Below are 20,040 nucleotides of genomic sequence, written 5' to 3'. Positions count from 1 at the left end.
GCCGGCCACAGGACTCGAACCCGGACCTTCTTGCTGTGAGGCGACAGCGCTAACCACTACACCACCGTGCCGCCTGGGAAGCGTTTTATCTCGGTAAAACACTGACACACAGGATACGCGGTGTGTGCAGCAGCGAAACCTCTCGAAACTCCAACAGCTATAGAAATAGAACATTTTGCCCAAAATTCAACTTTGCAGTCAGAACCTTTATCATTTAATCAAAATCAATTACGTCTCCATTTTATTTTACTCATCCTCTTATCTTCCATCCTCTACACACCCATACATATGCAGGAGGATTCATAAACACACACCAATGTTAAACATGCTACAAAGGTAAAAAGAACAGTTCTGTTGCGTAATATACACTGCACCTTTCTTGCATGGACCGAGCCTATAACGATGCTTGAAGAATGTGTCATGAAGCCGAATGCTTTTTCCTTGTGGTTTTCTGGAAATGCTGCGCATCACCACCACCTTCTGGAGCCGAATAATTTATTCCATGAAATTTTCATCGAGAATCTTTTATAATCGAGTAGTCATGACAGCCCTAGCTGAGTGTATTTATTTATACCTTATAACACCACAGACATAATTTAAACAAAAGCGGATTAATTTGCGAGTTCGACTTCTGAACTGGTAGTAATGCTATGATGGGGTCATCATTAGGCTCTTCTAAATACACATCATCAGGACAAAATGAACATGTCTCATAATCCACTGTTTGCTTGGTCCCCCCCCCAAAGGGTACTAGTGCAATTCTTGGGTTTCACGTGGCGTCACGTCCACCTCATTAGTAATTCAAAACTTTAGCTGGTGGTCTACCAAAGCTCAGGTGACAAAGCGTTTGTACGGAGAAGGTGCATTGCTCGCATGAAAAATGCCTTACGCTTGCGTTGTTTTCGGTTGTTCAAACCGATCAAACCTTGAAACTGATAAAAGTTTCTTCAGGGTTCCCCGTGAGCTAATACAACCCCGATTCCAAAAAAGTTGGGACAAAGTACAAATTGTAAATAAAAACGGAATGCAATGATGTGGAAGTTTCAAAATTCCATATTTTATTCAGAATAGAACATAGATGACATATCAAATGTTTAAACTGAGAAAATGTATCATTTAAAGAGAAAAATTAGGTGATTTTAAATTTCATGACAACAACACATCTCAAAAAAGTTGGGACAAGGCCATGTTTCCCACTGTGAGACATCCCCTTTTCTCTTTACAACAGTCTGTAAACGTCTGGGGACTGAGGAGACAAGTTGCTCAAGTTTAGGGATAGGAATGTTAACCCATTCTTGTCTAATGTAGGATTCTAGTTGCTCAACTGTCTTAGGTCTTTTTTGTCGTATCTTCAATTTTATGATGCGCCAAATGTTTTCTATGGGTGAAAGATCTGGACTGCAGGCTGGCTAGTTCAGTACCCGAACCCTTCTTCTACGCAGCCATGATGCTGTAATTGATGCAGTATGTGGTTTGGCATTGTCATGTTGGAAAATGCAAGGTCTTCCCTGAAAGAGACGTCGTCTGGATGGGAGCATATGTTGCTCTAGAACCTGGATATACCTTTCAGCATTGATGGTGTCTTTCCAGATGTGTAAGCTGCCCATGCCACACGCACTAATGCAACCCCATACCATCAGAGATGCAGGCTTCTGAACCGAGCGCTGATGACAACTTGGGTCGTCCTTCTCCTCTTTAGTCCGAATGATACGGCGTCCCTGATTTCCATAAAGAACTTCAAATTTTGATTCGTCTGACCACAGAACAGTTTTCCACTTTGCCACAGTCCATTTTAAATGAGCCTTGGCCCAGAGAAGACGTCTGCGCTTCTGGATCGTGTTTAGATACGGCTGCTTCTTTGAACTATAGAGTTTTAGCTGGCAACGGCGGATGGCATGGTGAATTGTGTTCACAGATAATGTTCTCTGGAAATATTCCTGAGCCCATTTTGTGATTTCCAATACAGAAGCATGCCTGTATGTGATGCAGTGCCGTCTAAGGGCCCGAAGATCACGGGCACCCAGTATGGTTTTCCGGCCTTGACCCTTACACACAGAGATTCTTCCAGATTCTCTGAATCTTTTGATGATATTATGCACTGTAGATGATGATATGTTCAAACTCTTTGCAATTTTACACTGTCGAACTCCTTTCTGATATTGCTCCACTATTTGTCGGCGCAGAATTAGGGGGATTGGTGATCCTCTTCCCATCTTTACTTCTGAGAGCCGCTGCCACTCCAAGATGCTCTTTTTATACCCAGTCATGTTAATGACCTATTGCCAATTGACCTAATGAGTTGCAATTTGGTCCTCCAGCTGTTCCTTTTTTGTACCTTTAACTTTTCCAGCCTCTTATTGCCCCTGTCCCAACTTTTTTGAGATGTGTTGCTGTCATGAAATTTCAAATGAGCCAATATTTGGCATGAAATTTCAAAATGTCTCACTTTTGACATTTGATATGTAGTCCATGTTCTACTGTGAATACAATATCAGTTTTTGAGATTTGTAAATTATTGCATTCCGTTTTTATTTACAATTTGTACTTTGTCCCAACTTTTTTGGAATCGGGGTTGTAAAAGAAAGGGGTGAACGAACACAGGATTTCACAAAAAGACGTCAAGAAAGGTGGCTTTTGAACCTCTCACCGAAATCGAAAGAAGCCGAGTCGAAGCATGCTCGAGTTTGCAATGATCACTTTGTGAAAAGGGCTGTATCCCTCTCAGCTGTCATTAGGTGTTTTCCAAGTACTTTTCTTGCTAGGTGTCGTGATTTTACGGCACTTTTTTTTGTCACGAAACACTAAAGTCCCCAGCTGTTTCTTTGTTTACTCCTCACTCGATGGCCGTCATACTTAAAACAACGTGTCTCGCTTTCTTTAACAGGGTGTCCTAGCGGTCTTTTCAACGAGTCTTTCAGCAAGTGCACGCAATCAAAACAACCACGAATAATAAAGTCTATATGCATGAAGGTCGCGACAAAATTCTTCCCCAGCCATACAAGTTACGACGTGCCGTGATCACTTCTTCTCCGTCTTGTTGAACTAAGATCCAGGTCTTTAAAGGGGTTTCTGATGATCTTTGTGAATGATTTACCTGAGAGATCAGAGCCAACACAAGTGAGAATCAAGCCAACTGTTTGTTTACACTTCAATTTGCAGCACTTCGTTGTAAGGACGCGAACGAAAAGCTTAAAAAAAAAAAAAAACCATGCACGGGCAAAAACAATACAGGATTCATTTAGCAGCGACCTGATGGCGAGGTCCTTTACCCAGCCACATACAAAAAAAAGTTGTAAGTCTCCGTACTCTTCCACGCTTTCATCTGTTTTGCGGTGTAGAAGGACATCTGCAACACCAGATAGTTCGAGATGTCGGGGAACTCGACCGAAGGGTAGTTTTTGAGATCGTATGACAAATCCTTCTTTCCCAGACTGTAGGGGTCGATTCCATTGCACATAGCAATCTTCTGAACAGATCTAAAGCGAGCAGTGGCTTCTAGATTACGAGCGTACTCTGATACGTTATCGCTTGTCGTTTGCACTATGGCAGCCGGTTTGGTTTGCAAGACCACCAGCTGTTTTACTGGAAGTGAAATTGCTAAGAAAAGTCACGTGACTGAAACCCAAGAATAAGCAGGAATCTTGTCTTCATGCTGGCTTTTCACTGCACAGCTCTGAACTCTATTAGCCTTAGGGTAACTGTGTAAGCCAAAGCGATCACATTTTCACATACAAAATTCTCAAGAATACAAACTGCCTGGGTGTGTGTAACACTAACCTGTCTTTGACTGTTGGCTGCTCTTTTTCCTCCATGATGCATTTGCATATGTTTTTCAAGGACCAGTTTACTGCTAAAGCTCTTTTTGCTGCCAGTGCATAACCTAAGGCCACAAGCACACACACAGTAAAGCTCAAAAACAAAAGTCCACCAAGTAAATAAAATTATCAGGTACTAAATCATCATCATCATCATCATACCTGCCAACCTTGAAAACATTTTATGAGTACAATTTTACAATTTCATGAGTACCCCCCCCCTCGCGTCAACCTCACCCCAACCGGGCGCGCATGCGCCCCCACAGACCACAACCAGCAGACCAAAAACACACTTTCAATCCAGTTTTATTGATTGACCTTGGGAACATAGTCCAGTTTTGTAAAACATTCCTATTGATAGACTTTGGGGAAACTGTTATTGATGGCTCTTGGGAACTTCCTTCCGTTTTGAAAAGCACAACAAACATTAAATACATGTGCAAATGAAATGAAATTAAACCAGAGCCACTCTTTCAAAATAAATAACACATTAAATTAATACAGTATGTAAAAAAGGCACTTTCAACACAAAACATGGTATGCACAAATTTCCTATGCAATAGGTTTAGACTTTTGCATTTTTTAACATGTTGGAAGTATATTGCATTATAGAGGGCTACCGCATGACGTCACCGCGCCGCAAGATTTTGTTAGGCGCCATATTGGAAGACCAAGTACATGCACTCACAATATAAAACAAACTACGAGCGAGAGTAAAGTGACACGATGGATGATAATTCTGGTTATGTGAGTACATTACCAGCTGCAGAAAGGGCACGGTATGTGGAGAAACTCGCTGTGATTGATGGGTTTGACCCATATGATAAGGCTCGGGGCAAGGGAGAATGGAAACATAAGGAGGACCGGACACCAATTCTGCCATCTGTTTGCTACCCAGACATTGTAAACTATTTGTTGTTTACACCCAGTGCCTACACTGCTGATGACTTGAAGGCCTACAAAGGGCTACAGGCTTACAATTATGTTGTTAGTGGCTTGGTTCGTGATATTACAGCTGTTATTAAGAATAACCTACACATAGTTATGGCCAAGGTAATCTTGTTGATATTTATCTTTTAATAATATATCTTTTCAGTTGAAAAATTAATACTTTTTGTTCCTATTAAGGTATCCATAATTTAGGTTAATTTATCCATTATACATATGTATTTATGATATATGCCTACACAACAACTATGCTTTATTTATATAATAGGAGGGAGAGCAAGCCCCAAACCATCCTAAATTATTATTATTAAATTGTAGAAGTCTGGGAGGCTTGCTCCTCATACAGTTATCAACATGGGGCCAATTTAGCATGTTTTAAATCTGAATTTCTTGCGTTTGCTTACCTCAAAGTGTCCGCAGATCATGCACAGACATCCATTATATCCACAGTTTTTTGCCAAGTCTCACACAGGTTTCTTTCAAGTCTACTGTTGGGCCAATAAATCATAAATAAAACAGCTCAGATTTGTTTAAGTCGTTTGCCATTCCACTTTATTCTCGTGGGTTCACACACCGCTGCCGTTATTTCCCCCTAATCACGAGTTTGTTGGTCTTCCAAAATGGCGCAGGGTCTATTTACTTCCGGTTGTGGGTGATGTAAGTGAAATCCCTCTATACAGTACACTGCAGTATTCTGTAGTATGCCTTTTTCATGTGCAAACTATTGAATTTGCATTCGAAATATTGCATTTACTGCAGTAATACTGTAGAAAAAAGCATTTGATACTGCAGTACCACGCAGGGTTTTTCATAAGAGGGATGACCAATTTTCGACTTCACATCATCTGCAAACATTCTAGGCTACCACTGACAGAAGTTACCGACTGCCCTTAAGATATACAACACGCTACGTTTTGTCGAGCACATCAATAAAGTGGTACTTATCATAGTGATTCAATGAGAGCGAGAGAGGAATTGTAATCAGGTTTCGTTGGTTACCGCATCGAATATGCAACCTCGAGTGACGGCTTCGAAGTTAAATGAAGAACTAGCCTGTACTGTTGGTGTTGTAAATGCACAAAATAACAGCTAGGAAGCTCGAGTACACGTGAAACACAACCGTTTCTGTTACAAATATAAAAACGACGTCTCTAACCGACGTTTTAATCCCCGACTCGCTCTAGCCACCTGGCTGCACCGCTGCACTCAAGTCAGAGACGCGAAGGAGGAAGGGGAGGGGGTGAAGAGGGGGGCGGGGGGATTGGGCAAAGCGTTCCATTCTGGCTTTGAGTTTTCTCACAGGTCAGCGGTATCAACTTCAGCGAGAACTTGACTGAAATGCGAGTTCGGACGATATGCGCACTTTTTAATGTGAAAACGTACAGTCGTACAATGAGGTAAAAATTCGTAGCGGCTATGCAAGATGCGTACAGGTTGGCAGGTATACATCATTGTGAAGTTGAATTCCATGACTAATTCTAAAGCGCTGCTTTCGCCCGATTATACAGAGAGAGGTTCTTGGCGTCTTGTACTTACTGGCAGTACACAGATCTCTTCATGCCTTTGTGTTTGACACGAAAGTGGCGTCTCAAGCTTGAAGAGGAAGAGAAGGAGCCTTCACACAGATTGCAAGGGAACTGCTTCAGCTCCTTAAGATCACAACATTCAGCACACAACAATTAAGTTCACAACAAGCAACTCTGTCCTGACAAGTGTGTGCATTCTCTCGCAAGATGCATGACAACACACCCACACAACCGAATTGATTTGCCTGAAGCGGCCTGTATTTCAAAGAAACCACTGACCTTTCTATGCTCTTTGGCCATGTGGGTGATGTAGCCGTCTTTGTCTGTGTAGTTCATCTGACACTCTGAGCAGCTCCAGCTCTGAAAGTTGGGAGCAGCAGAGCGCTCTTTCTCTCCTGGATATCCCTCTCCATCCTCATCTTCCTCTTTTCTCCACTCTTCTCCATCCGAGCTCTCCATCTTCACTGAACTCTTCGGAGTCAGGTGAGCTGCTGACTTCCTGTGTGAAGCCTGAACAGAAGAGAAGTTCACTCAGGTCCTATTTATTATTTAACAATACATTACTTTGGCACATCGTATGCTTCATTCAATCTGGATATTTTTATTATTCACATTACCAACTTATTAAATCATATATTAAGACTGGGACCCTACTGTATATACCAGTATATCTCAGCGTTTCCACTCCTGGAGTGTCATTTATCAAAATGTGTGTAAAACAAGTTCTAATTTTACACACACATTTACAACCCCAATTCTAAAAAAGTTGGGATGCTGTATAAACTACAAATAAAAACAGAATGCGATGATTTGCAAATCATGGAAACCCTATATTTCACTGAAAATAGTACAGAGACAACAAATCAAATGTTGAAACTGAGAAGTTTTATTGTTTTAAAACGGGAGACCAGCCTGGACTGCAGGCAGGCCAGTTTAGCACCCGGACTCTCTTCCTACAGAGCCAATGCAGTTTTAATATGTGCAGAAAGTGGTTTGGCATTGTCTTGCTGAAAGAAGGAAGGCCTTCCCTGAAAAAGATTTTGTCTGGATGGCAGCATGTTGCTCTGAAACGTGTCTATATCATTCAGCATTAATGACGCCTTCCCAAATGTACAAGCTACCCATGTCATGTGCACTAACGCACCCTCATACCATCACAGATGCTGGCTTTTGAACTTTGCATTGATAAGCCGAATGGTCCCTCTCCTTTTTAGCCTGGAGGACGTGGGGTCCATGATTTCTAAAAAGAATTTCTACTTTTGATTTGTCAGACCTCGGGACAATTTTCCACTTCACCTCAGTCCATCGTAAAAGAGCTCGGGCTCAGAGAAGGTGGCGGTGGTTTTGAATATTGTTTATATATGGTCTTGACTTGCGTTTGTGGATGCAGTAATGAACTGTTGTCACAGACAATGGTTTTCTGAAGTGTTCCTGAGCCCATACAGTGATTTTCCACTACAAACACGTCTGCTTTTAATGCAGTGTCGCCTGAGGGCCTGAAGATCACAGGCATCCAAGGTTACATTTCAGCCTTGTCTCCCACATAGAGATTTCTCCAAATTCTCCGAGTCTTTTAAATGATATGATCCCCAAATTCTTTGCAATTTTACATTGAGGAACGTTATTCTTAAATTGTTGCACTGTTTGCCCATGCAGTCTTTCACAGAGCGGTGAACCCCTCCCCATCTTTACTTCTGAGAGACTCCACCTCTCTGGGATGCTCTTTTTACACCCAATCATCTTACTGACCCTGTTGCCAATTAACCACGTTTTTTTTTTTTTTTTTTAAACATTACACAACTTTTTCAGTCTTTTGTCGCCCCGTCCCAACTTTTCTGAAACATGCTGCGGACATCAAATTCAAAATGAGCATATATTTTTCAAAAAACAATAAATCTTCTGTTTCAAAAACCGATTTGTCTTTGTACTATTTTCAATGAAACATACGGTTTCCATGATTTGCGAATCTTCACAGTCTGTTTTTGTGTTTTACACAACTTTTTTTTTGTAATTGGGATTGTACATAAAGAAATGCTCTGAAATCACCACATGGTAAAAATTTTAAAAATGGCTACAGATATTTGCAAAACATACAATGCTGTGGAAATCTCATCACTGTTGGATTTTGTGTATTTGGAAATGCAATATTGCAGCATTTTCTATATGAATAATTTAGATCATACAGTAGCTCTCTCTACTTTCTACGTGAAATGTATCTGTGGTTAAAACCCAAGCATAGACAGAACTTAAGTACGCAGAGGGATGCTACTGCTGCATTTTTGTTGCTTTCTCCCAAAGTGGGGAGAGTTGCTGGCTAGCACAGATCAACTAAAATTTCACCGAGCAAACAAGATCGATCGAGGAGCCACTCACTCATCGCTCTCAGCTCCGTAAAGTTCTACTTTGATGAGATTTTATGAAATTTAAAACAACAAACAAATTCTCCTGAATCAAAGAAAAATACATCTTGGAAAGTACATTTCGTTCAAAATTTTTGGGACAGCTAAAACAGGTCCAGAGAAATCTGGATTTTAGCATTCGGTATTTCACGGTCTGCCATGTTTATTTTGCATACGCGCTCCTGCTCAAAAGAGTCAGCAGTAGCAACCGTAAGACTGAATCATGTCGTCATACACTCAACCTTCTGCTTGAGCTACACAACAAATACAGGGAAGTCTTGCGAAGTCTTCCAGTGAAAGTGAGATTTCATTAAGTTTTTCTTCTGACTGCTCGGAAATTTTGAACGTGAATCCCCTTCGGATGGCATAGAGCAGGGGTGGGCAAACTTTTTGGCTCAGGGGCCACATTGACTTTTGAAATTTGCCAGGCGGGCCGGGCCAGCACCAAATTCATACATATCGAACATAAACCGGAAAAGCTTTAGTGTTATTGTAAGGCCTTCACTGACAGAGACCCAAATGCAGATCAGATTGACATTTATTTTAGTTCTCAGTCAACAAAGGCGGAGCAGAAAAATGCTTGCAGTTCAATAGATTGGCACATAAAAAAATATATACACAAAAACAAACACCAGCACTACAGCAGCCACCCACGACAACCAAAATGACTAAGAGTTATACTTTTTATATTATTATGTCTGTAAACATGTGACTACCATCTTATTACAGCTCCAACATAGTTTTAAAAAGAGAAAGTGTTAATACTCATTCACTCAGCAACCGCTGAGCTGTATTCGTCCATGCTTGCGCTGACTGGTTGTTAGCATAATTAGCATGCTTGGAGGAAAAGTGCCGTTTGATGTTATATTCCTTTAAAACTGCAACGGTTTATTTGCAAATAAGGCATACAGCCTTTGATCGGACTTCAGCAAAAAAATATTTAGTTGTCCATTCTTTATTGAACACCCTGCACTCACTGTCCACTTTTCTGTTTTTAGGACCACTCATTGTAAAGTTTTATCCTGTGTTCTCGAGATCATCAGTGGCACGGGCGCCAGAATGACTTCCATGGCACACGCTGCACCACTCTGCAAATGTAATCTCGCATGAATACGACTGACTGGAAAGACGGATCTCTAGAACACCTGTCTACGTGATAACACTGACGCTTATAGTTTATAGATCTGCTCAATCGTGTTTATATGCTTGTCTTCCATGGGCCGGATTAAAAACGCCAACGGGCCGGATGTGGCCTGCGGGCCGTAGTTTGCCCACCTCTGGCATAGAGTTTGAAAACGGTGAATTTAACATTCGATGAAAGTCTAGAACCGTATGCAACTGAGAAGGATCACTGCAAAAAATAAAAATCTTAGGAAGTTTGTCTATTTTCAAGTCAAAATATCTAGCCACCCTTATTATAAGACATAATTGCCCAACAAGCAAAACCTCATTTAGCTAGAAAGGCTAGTTCTTAGACAGTCCATCTTGAAAATCTTGTATAGACAAAATGTCTTGAAAAAGTCTTATTTGGAGCACCTTTGAAAATAAAACAAGTTTTTTTTAAAACAAGTAAGTACATTTTGGACATTTGTCAAATGCAGTTCATCTTGTTTCAAGAAAAAAGTATGCTTGTTTTGGGAATAAATGAACTTTACTGAAATCTTTGAATCTTTCATTATAATTCAACTCCACCTTACAGATCCTAAGTTTACTGCGACTGTTTTCTCAGTCATTCAGAGTGAGCTCCTTCTAGATGCTGTACAGACTCTAGACCAGACAAGTGCCTTCAAAAAGGCTATGAGTGAGTGGAGGGCATTTTAGTGAGGTCTTTTTGGAATGCTGTGAGTTAAGTTCAGTGTTTGGTTTGTTGATTTTTTTTTTTTTTGTGCCTGATCTTGTAAACCCCTAGTACACATGAATAGTCAGTGCCCCCAAAATGCACTGCTGCTTTGGCGTTGTGTAAGCACTAAGTCAAAATGCGTAGAATTTATTTATTTATTTATTTATTTTTGGTGCCTGAGGTCCTGGGGAAGTGGAATCTTAAGAGATGTTTTAATGTTGAAACGGGGAAAAAAAATAAACTTGTTGCAATGCTACACGTGTCGTCAACTTGATTCAAGATAGTCTCTGGTCTCATATCTAGAGTATTTTACTAATTACAGGTCACAAAAGGAGAATCTTTTAAGCTAGCAATGCTTAGTTGTAGAATTTAACAATCCTAATATTAGTATCTTAAATTCAGTTTTTACTGCTAAGACTTTGTCATGAATTTAAGTGAAATACCCTTAAAATGAAATAAATAAAAATGACTTGAATGGCTAAATGTAAGAAGTACGATCTTGTTATAAGAACTATTTTGATTATTTTGAGTTAATCAGATCTCGCATAATAAGTTCCCCAATCTTATTTTGGAATTATTTCATCTAAAAACAGGTTAGTTTTTTCATCTTACTTTAAGAAATCTTACCAAGTCAAATTTGACTAGTTCCATTGGCAGATTTTTTTTCACCTGATTCAAGCAAATATGCTTTGTTTTAATCTTTTATTTCTTATTTTTGAAAGGCCATTTTTTGCAGTGATGGTGAAGTGTACGAGAACACCATTGCTTCAGAACAAGAAGATCTTGGTGGTTTTCGGATGTTATCGTGAACACTTCCTTGACCATCTTTAAGGTTAACGCAAATGTTTTAAAATCAAGGGTGAAAAGGATTTCAGGTAGCTTGGACAAAAATCGACCACAACAGGACATGCGATTCTGACATCTCACCTTCTGGCGTTTTCTGGCACTAACAACAGAGACTTCAGGTTTTCCAGATCGTTGGTACGGCTCCCGAAATAAGTATTCTTAGAAATCTTTTGACATGGTGTGCTCTTGTAAAGCAGGAGCTGTCAAAAAGCACCGTACAAACCCCAAAGCACCCGTCAGGATCAACATTTTTTGATCAAGTCTAACAAACTTTATTCACTTCACGCGATCCGTCTCATTTAGTGGCTACCATATTCACACTCGGCGTGCTTTGAGTTGCTACGCACGTGCACGCTGCTCTCAGGCTGACGAGGACTAATTACAGACACCTGTTGAGGATCAAAGCACAATCACAGTGAGTGGATATAAGGACTCAGACAACACAGAAATTCGTGAAGTATACACTCCGTTTTGAAGTGTTCATCTTTACCAAGCCATTTGTATTCCGTACTGCTGTTCTGGTTCTGACTCTCCCTCTTGTCTGTGCCTCCAATACTCTCTTCACTCCTCATTGCCCATTTGTCTACTCTGAGTTTGCCTTACAATTTGGATCCGTCTGCCTGCATGTGTTTAAATAAACACCCTTTCCGCAATTCCCTCCGTTCATCCATCTCATCAATACACTGCAAAAAATGATCTCTTGTTGAGAGAAAATATCTTTAATATGGGTGAATTTATCTATTATTTCTTATTAGAAGTTTACTAGAACTCAAATATAAGATTTAGCTTACTTTGAGACGCTTTTACTAATTTCAAGCCTTAAATTTTCTTATTCTATTGGCAGATAATTTTGCATCTTTCTAGAATTGAATGCTTAAAATGAGCAAAATTATCTGCCAATAGAATAAGAAAATTTAAGGCTTGAAATTAGTAAAAGCGTCTCAAAGTAAGCTAAATAATCTTATATTTGAGTTCTAGTAAACTTCTAATAAATAATAGATAAATTCACCCATATTAAAGATATTTTCTCTCAACAAGAGATCATTTTTTGCAGTGTACAATACCTGACAGTTGCGAGTTATGGATCGAAATCCCTGCCTCTAGATCGTCTGTGCTGCTCCAGTCTTGCAAAGACTCGGAGGTATATTTTACATTACATAGAGTTTTTTTTTTTATTTTTTATTAATTTTTCAGGCCTACAAAGGATTTAAAATTGCCACTTTCCCACACCAGCTTTACATACGACTTGTATTTTGGTTGAATGTATGACGTCACCTCCCTGTGTTAAGCCATTCCCCTGCCTAGTTCAACAAAACGCAACGGCTGAAATGGCGGTCATGAAAGCTTGCCTTAGAAAAAGCATCCGTGATATAAATTTCGATTTTGAAAATTACACACAGGTTTTATTGAAAGACTAAACATAACAGCGAAGTTTGAAAACGAGTTTCGTTGTACCAAAACAATCTCATCAAAGTAGCACTTTAAAAACACAGGCTGCCTGATTTTACTTTCCATTTCATCCATGTCTGTCTGCACCTTGTTGTGAGCACCACAGCTCAGCAATTACTGTCAATTATGCCGCTTTTCCACTACAAACGCGGCTGAGTTGGGCTGAGCCGTGCCGTGCTGAGTCGAGCTGAGCGGGGCTGTTGGAGTTGCATTTCGACTACAACCGCGCTGAACCGTGCTGGCTGGAAGTGGGTGGACACATTGGGTGGAGTTAGCGAAAGTGGGTGGACGTCACGTGATGTCGTTAAGCGGCGCAAACAGTGACATCAGTGAGCTTTTAAGCGGTAGTCTCACGACCCGAATAGTAAACAATAAACATGGAGGACATGGAGTCGTTAGTGTTGCTGGTCTTGGTGCTGTGGCTTATTGTCACCGACAACGCCAACAGATACTGGCAAGAGCGTATAGATGAGGCGAGGCGCATAAGGCTTCATAATTCTCGTAATTCTCCTTCTTCCGGGTTTACGGTGTTTACAGATCCCAGCGCGCTCGCGGGGCGTGTGTGGGCATGTGAGGACACTCCTCCTCACCAATCAGTGCACAGGGGAGTGTCTGCTCACGCCCCCAGCCTCACTCGGCTCGCTTTGGCTCGCTTCAGCCCCACTCCAAAACAGTGCGAGTTTTAGGGGCTAAGCAGGGCTGAAGCGAGCCGAGTCGTGCTGTTTTTTGGTAGTCGAAACGCGAGCCGTGTCGGGCTGAAGTGAGCTGAAAAAGGGTAGTGGAAAAGGGCCATATGTCTACCATTAATAAATTGGGAGCGCCACATGATACATTTACCCATGATTACAGTTTTCAGCAAACATGATGTTCACGAGTAGTTCTCCAATCTGCTAAATCATATTCCATGCATAAATGTGAGAATATGCCTGCAGAGATGCCTACCCCAAATTTTGAATTTCAGTATTCTTGAAAACATTTTTCAGTATTTTGGAATGACTTTCAGTAACATTAATTTATGCGCATTTCCATTATAAAGAGGTGTATATACCAATACGTTTAACATTTAAATTATTAAAAAGAACTGTTTTGTGTGAATTGAATAAACAAAACGCGAGCAGCCATCTCAACTGAATTTCCACTCAACAAATTTCTAGAGCGTACAATATATCACATTTTTATAAATACAATAGTGTTCCCTGTTTGCAGACATTACGGTTGACTATCGATCATTGGTATTGAATGTAACTCCTCAAAAGTATTATATTATATTGCCTGGCAAAATGTTCTACCTGTTAACGGATTCTAATAAAATGTAAAAAAAAAATTTCTTATTTCATGCCAAAGAGAGTCCGGCATTGTTATCTTAATGTCCCAATATATAAATACTTCAGCATAATGCTTCAGAAGAGACACTGAATAAAATGACATTTATAATTGTATTTAAAACAGTGGAATGATCAATTTTTTGCCACAATCCCAACAGCACTAATCATAAAATTCTGTTTTTGATCATACTACATGTACATTTGCACTTGCAACACTGAAAAGACTTTGAATTAAAGAAGTACAGCCAGTGTTTGATATTTCAGTGAATAAAAATCAGACATGTAAAAAGAAACTGAATAAGTTTAACTCACATTTCATGGCACTAATTGGCAAGTACAACTCCAAGCATAGGTCAACCATCACTGCTTCAGCACGTGTCACGTTCCGTGTCTTTTCATCCACAGATTTCGTAAAAAACTGCTGGATACCCCCAGATTTACTTTCCGCCTGACTCGCCATTTCAGCATACTCCATATGTATTTTGTAGTTGACATGCCGCCTGCAGTCATCGCGACCACCATGAGTGATGTTAATGTCAGTTCTACACAGTCTGCAGCGCACATATCCATTGCCCTTTTGACTGGGTGTAATGCACGGCCATTCTACCGTATCGAAAATAGCGCGAGCAAATGTGCGGAATCTGCGCATGTCACACACAGCATGTGCGGAATCTGCGCATGTCACACACAGCATGTGTGGTTGTCGTAAAAATAAATGGCCGTGAATCGCGCATGGATTGAAAAAGTCGCTTGGACATTTAAAAACAACTCACTGGAATTTAAGACTTTATAATAATTCCGTACAGAATAACACTGTTTGCCGTAACATCGTATTTACGTAACTTTTCCGTACAAAATACGGCCAATCCGTACTAGTAGGCATCTCTGTGCCTGGTTTATGCACAAATTTTGCTTAAGCACAGATGATGGGGACCCTTGGTCTTCAGATGCACATTTTAGCCTTTTCTCTGCTTGCGACATGTCTGAAACTTGAGCTCATTAGCAGCCTGTACTTGATTATACTGTACAATGGGTGTGCTTGAGCAAGCAAAAGTTAAATTTGCACTGCTGGGTGGGTTAATCCTTAACAAACACAGTCAGTCATTTTAAAGTCAAAAACAAGAGCCAAACCTTCACATGTTCCAGGAGGGACATCCTCTGGGTAAACAGCTTGTGGCAATCTGGACATTTAAACACATTAACCTTTTGCGTCACAAGATGAGTGTCAAAATGGACGTTGAGCAGGGCTTTTTGGGTAAAAACGGTCCGGCACAGCACACACTTGTATATCTCCCTGTTTAAAAAAAAGAACAAGAAGCATTACTGCATGACTCGAAAATGACTCAATCTGAAATACAGACATGCTTTAGTACAAACCCACTTGGACTGCTTGGCTTTCTCTGAGAGCTGAGGGTGCTGGGTGCTACAGTGAGTATCAGCACTAGAAGCAGATTTGAAGGCCATGGGGCACGAGGGGCATTTATGGAAGACCTCAGAATGAGCTGTGTGCATGTGATTCTTTACTGCATTCAGACTATTCACACCTCCAAACACCAGCTGACAACAGGGACACCTGGATAGAGAGAGATCGAGGAGAAGAAGCCAACCGTAAACGTAGGAGGACGTCATCAGGTAACAAAGTTTGAATACCAATGTGCGTAAACAGAAATGCTTAAGTACGACTACAACTTAATTGCATTTCCAAGAAATCATACGTTTTACTCCTGCTTTTTTTTTTTAGACCCTCAATGCATTTCTTACAAATCTAGCATGCCTTTTTCTCCCTCATCCAGCCAGTGACTGTACACTATATATGAAATCAAATGAGCTCAGTTTAACATCCAGTCATCCATCCATCATCCATAACCGCTTATCCTGTGCAGGGTCGCAGGCAAGCTGGAGCCTATCCCAGCTGACTATGGGCGAGAGGCAGGGTACACTTTGGACAAGTCGCCAAATTATTGCAGGGCTGACACGGTATCTTGCAAAAAGTATTCTTCCCCATTGGTGTTTGTCCTGTTTTGTCACATTATAAGCTGGAATTAAAATGGATTTTTGGAGGGTTCACACCATTTGATTTACACAACGTGCCTACCACTTTAAAAATGCATTTTTTTTTTTAAATTGTGACACAAACAATAATTAAGATGAAAAAACAGAAATCTGGTGCATGTATACGTATTTCACCCCCACAAAGTCAATACTTTGTAGAGCCACCTTTTACTGCAATTACAGCTACAAGTCTCTTGGGGTATGTCTCTATTAGCTTAGCAGATCTAGCCACTGGGATTTTTGCCCATTCCTCAAGGCTAAACTGCTCCAACTCCTTCAAGTTCGATGGGTTGCACTGGTGTACAGCAATCATCACTTATGCCACAGATTCGCAATTAGACGGAGGTCCGGGCTTTGATTAGGCCATTCCAAGACATTTAAATGTTTCCCTTTAAACCACTCCAGTGTAGATTTAGCAGTATGTTTAGTATCATTGTGAACCTTTGGCCCGGTCTCAAACCACTGGCCAACTCAAAAAGGTTTTCCTTCAGAACTACCCTGTATTTAGTACCATCCATCTTTCCTTCAATCCCGACCAGCTTTCCTGTCCCTGCAGATGAAAAACATCCCCACAGCATGATGCTGCCACCACCATGCTTCACTGTAGGAATGGTGTTCTCAGGGTGTTGGGTTTGCGCCACACATAGCATTTCCCATGATGGCCAAAAAGATCAATTTTAGTTTCATTTGACCAGAGAATCTTCTTCCATGTGTTTGGGGAGTCTGCCATATGCTGCTAGGCAAACTCCAAATGTGTTTTGTTTTTCTTCAAGCAATGGCTTTTTTTTCTGGCCACTCTTCCATAAAGCCCTGCTCTGTGGAGTGTACAGCTTAAAATGATCCTATAGACAGATACTCCCATCTCCGCTGTGGATCTTTGCTGCATCTCTGATTAATGCCCTCCTTGCCTGGTCTGAGAGTTTTGCTGGGCAGCCTTCTCGTCAGGTTTGTAGTGGTGCCGTATTCTTTCCATTTTGTTATAAATGGATTTAAATGGCGCTCCCTGGGATATTCAAAGTTTGGGATATTTTTTATATAACCCAACCCTGATCCATATTTCTTCACAACTTTGTCTCTGACCTGTTTGGAGTACTCCTTGATTTTCGTATTGCTTGCTTAGTAGTCCCCTCTGAAGAATCACCACCTTAACGTGGTGGAGTAGTTTGGGTGTCTCGGTGATCCTGGGAGCTGTGTTGTCGGGGGCATTAGCCACCAGTAGGGTCTCCCAAGGCAAATTTGTTCCAGGGGAGGGACCAGACAAAGAGCGATTAAAGACCCTGATGAAATGACAAAAGGAGCTGCAGCACCTCGCCTGGGAGCAGAAAACTGGGGCCTCCTCCTGGGGAGCTCACCAAGGAGCACCTGGTGGCTGGGCCTTGGCCCATGGGGCCCAGCCAGAAAAATCAAATGGAGCTGCCGCCATGTGGGCCCACCACCCGCAAGGATAGGCACCGGGGTAGAGTGCAACATGAGCCGGGTGGCAGGCAAAGGCAGGAGCCTGGGTGTGCCGATTCTCGACAGTGCAGACTAGTGATTGGGACGTGGAACGTCACTTCTCTGGTGGGGAAGGAACCAGAGCTAGTGCAGGAGGCAGAGTGGTAACAACTAGGTATAGTTGGGCTCACCTCCACAAACAACACTGGTTTTGGAACCAAACTCCTGGAGAGGGGGTGGAATCTCTCCTTTTCTGGTGTTGCCCAGGGTGAGACGTGCCAGGCAGGTGTGGGGATACTCACAAGCCCCTGGATGAGTGCCGTTGTGTTGGAGTTCTCCCCGGAGAACAAGAAGGTTGCCTCTGTGCGACTGCAAGTTGCAGAGAAGAAAACTGCGACTGTGCTTATGCACCAAACAGCAGTGCAGGGTATTCGGCCTTCTTGGAGTCACTGGGCAGTGTCCTGGAAGGGGTGCTGACTGGGGACTCCATAGCTCTCCTGAGGGACTTCAACGCTCATGTGGGCAACGATGGAGAAACCTGAAGGGGGTGATTGGGAGGAACAGCTTGCCCGATCTAAACCCGAGTGGTGTTTTGTTGTTGGACTTCAGTGCTAGTCATGGATTGGTCATAAACACCATGATCGAGCATAAGGTGGTTCATAAGTGTACCTGGTACCAGAACACCTTAGGCCAAAGATCGATGATCGACTTTGTGGTTGTATCATCAGACCTGCGGCCGTATGTCTTGGACACTCAGGTGAAGAGATGAGCAAAACTGTCAACTGATCACCAGGGGATCAGCAGGGGAGGCTGCTGGACAGACCTGGCAAACCCAAGTGTGTAGTGAGGGTGAACTGGGAACAACTGGTGGAGTTCTCCATTCGTGAGGTCTTCAATTCCCACCTCCCGGAGAGCTTTTCATGCATCCTGGGGGAGGCTGGGGACATGGAATCCGAATGGACAGTGTTCAAAGCCTCCACAGTAGAGGTAGCTGGAAAGAGTTGTGGCCAAAAGGTCATCAGTGCCTGTCGTGGCGGTAACCTAAGAACCCACTGGTGGACACCGGTGGTGAAGGAAGCCATCAAGCTGAAGAAATAGGCCTTTTGGGCTTGGTTGGCCCAGGGGTCCCTTGAGGCAGCAGGCAAGTACCAAGAGGCCAGAAGGGCTGCAACTTCAGCAGTTACTGAAGCAAAAACCTGGGTGTGGGAGCAGTTCGGGGAGGCCATGGAGAAGGAGGGCTTTCAGTTGGACTAAGGAAGTTCTGGCAAACCGTTCAGCGACTCAGGAAAGGGAAGCAGGGCTTGCCTCAGGCTGTGTGTAGCTGCAGAGGAGAACTGCTGACCCAAACTGGGGATGTTGTCGGGCGGTGGAAGGAGCACTTTCAGGAACTCCTGAACCCACCCTACCCGTCCTCCATGGAGGAGGTGCAGTCTGAGGACTCGGGGGAAGCTTCACCTAGATCTCTGACGGAGGTCGCTGAAGCAGTCAAGAAGCTCCTCGGTGGCAAGGCACCAGGGGTGGATGAGATTTGCCCTGAGATGCTGAAGGCTCTAGACATCATTGGGCTGTCTTGGCAGACATGCTTCTTCAATGTCACGTGGAGGTCAGGTACAGTGCCTGTGGAGTGGTAGACTGGGGTAGTGGTTTCTCTTTTCAAAAAGGGGGACCAGTGTGTGTGCTCCAATTATAAGGATATCACATTGCTCAGCCTCCCCAGGAAAGTTTATTCCAGGGTGCTGGAAAGGAGGCTCCGACCAATTGTTGAACCTCAGATTCAGGAGAAGCAATGCAGATTCTGTCCTGGCCATGGAACTGCGGACCAGCCCTTTACCCTGGCAGGGTTGTCCGGTGGGGGGTGTTCATGGGAGTATGACCATCCACTCTGCATGTGTTTTGTAGATCTGGAAAAGGCTTACGACTGTGTCCCCCTGGGGCATTTGTGGGGGGCACTGCGGCAGTATGGGGTATCGGGGCCATTGTTACAAGCCATCTGGTCCTTATCCAACCAAAGTGTGAGCTGTGTCCGTATTCTCAGCACAAAGTCAAACAGGTTCCCAGTGGGTGCTGGACTCTGCCAAGGCTGTCCCTTGTCGCCGATCCTGTTTGTGATATTCATGGATGGGACCTCAAGGTATAGCCAGGGTGAGGAGGGTGTCTGGTCTTTACAGATGATGTGGTTATGTTTGCTTCTTCAGGAGCATGAGCTTCAGCAAGCACAGGGACAGTTTGCAACAGAGAGTGAAGCGGCTGGGATGAGACTCAGCACCTCTAAGTCGGAGGCAATGGTTATCTGCTGGAAAATGGTGGAGTGCTCCCTTCGGGTTGGGAGGGAGTTGCTGCCCCAAGTAAAGGAGTTCAAGTATCTCAGGGTCTTGTTCACGAGTGCTGGCAAAATTGAGCGCAAGA

At 42.5% G+C, this 20,040-nt stretch overlaps 1 protein-coding gene across 3 annotated transcripts in view; it reads right to left on the bottom strand.

Moving 5' to 3' along the window:
- The window catches only part of znf687a (zinc finger protein 687a), a 42,803-nt gene that overhangs the window by 10,320 nt on the left and 12,443 nt on the right, over nt 1-20,040 (bottom strand). For all 3 annotated transcript variants that reach the window (XM_060921585.1, XM_060921586.1, XM_060921583.1), the window contains exons 6-10: nt 15,530-15,721; nt 15,280-15,442; nt 6,569-6,799; nt 6,300-6,412; nt 3,778-3,880 (exon numbers count right to left, since the gene is read on the bottom strand). In XM_060921585.1, the coding sequence (XP_060777568.1) occupies nt 3,778-3,880; nt 6,300-6,412; nt 6,569-6,799; nt 15,280-15,442; nt 15,530-15,721 (802 nt within the window). The remainder of the gene's footprint in view (nt 1-3,777; nt 3,881-6,299; nt 6,413-6,568; nt 6,800-15,279; nt 15,443-15,529; nt 15,722-20,040) is intronic.

The sequence above is a fragment of the Neoarius graeffei genome, chromosome 5 (genome assembly GCF_027579695.1).
Source record: "Neoarius graeffei isolate fNeoGra1 chromosome 5, fNeoGra1.pri, whole genome shotgun sequence".
Taxonomy (NCBI): domain Eukaryota; kingdom Metazoa; phylum Chordata; class Actinopteri; order Siluriformes; family Ariidae; genus Neoarius; species Neoarius graeffei.
The sequence above is the reverse complement of the archived record's forward strand: the minus strand, read 5'-3'. Positions and strand labels throughout refer to the sequence as shown.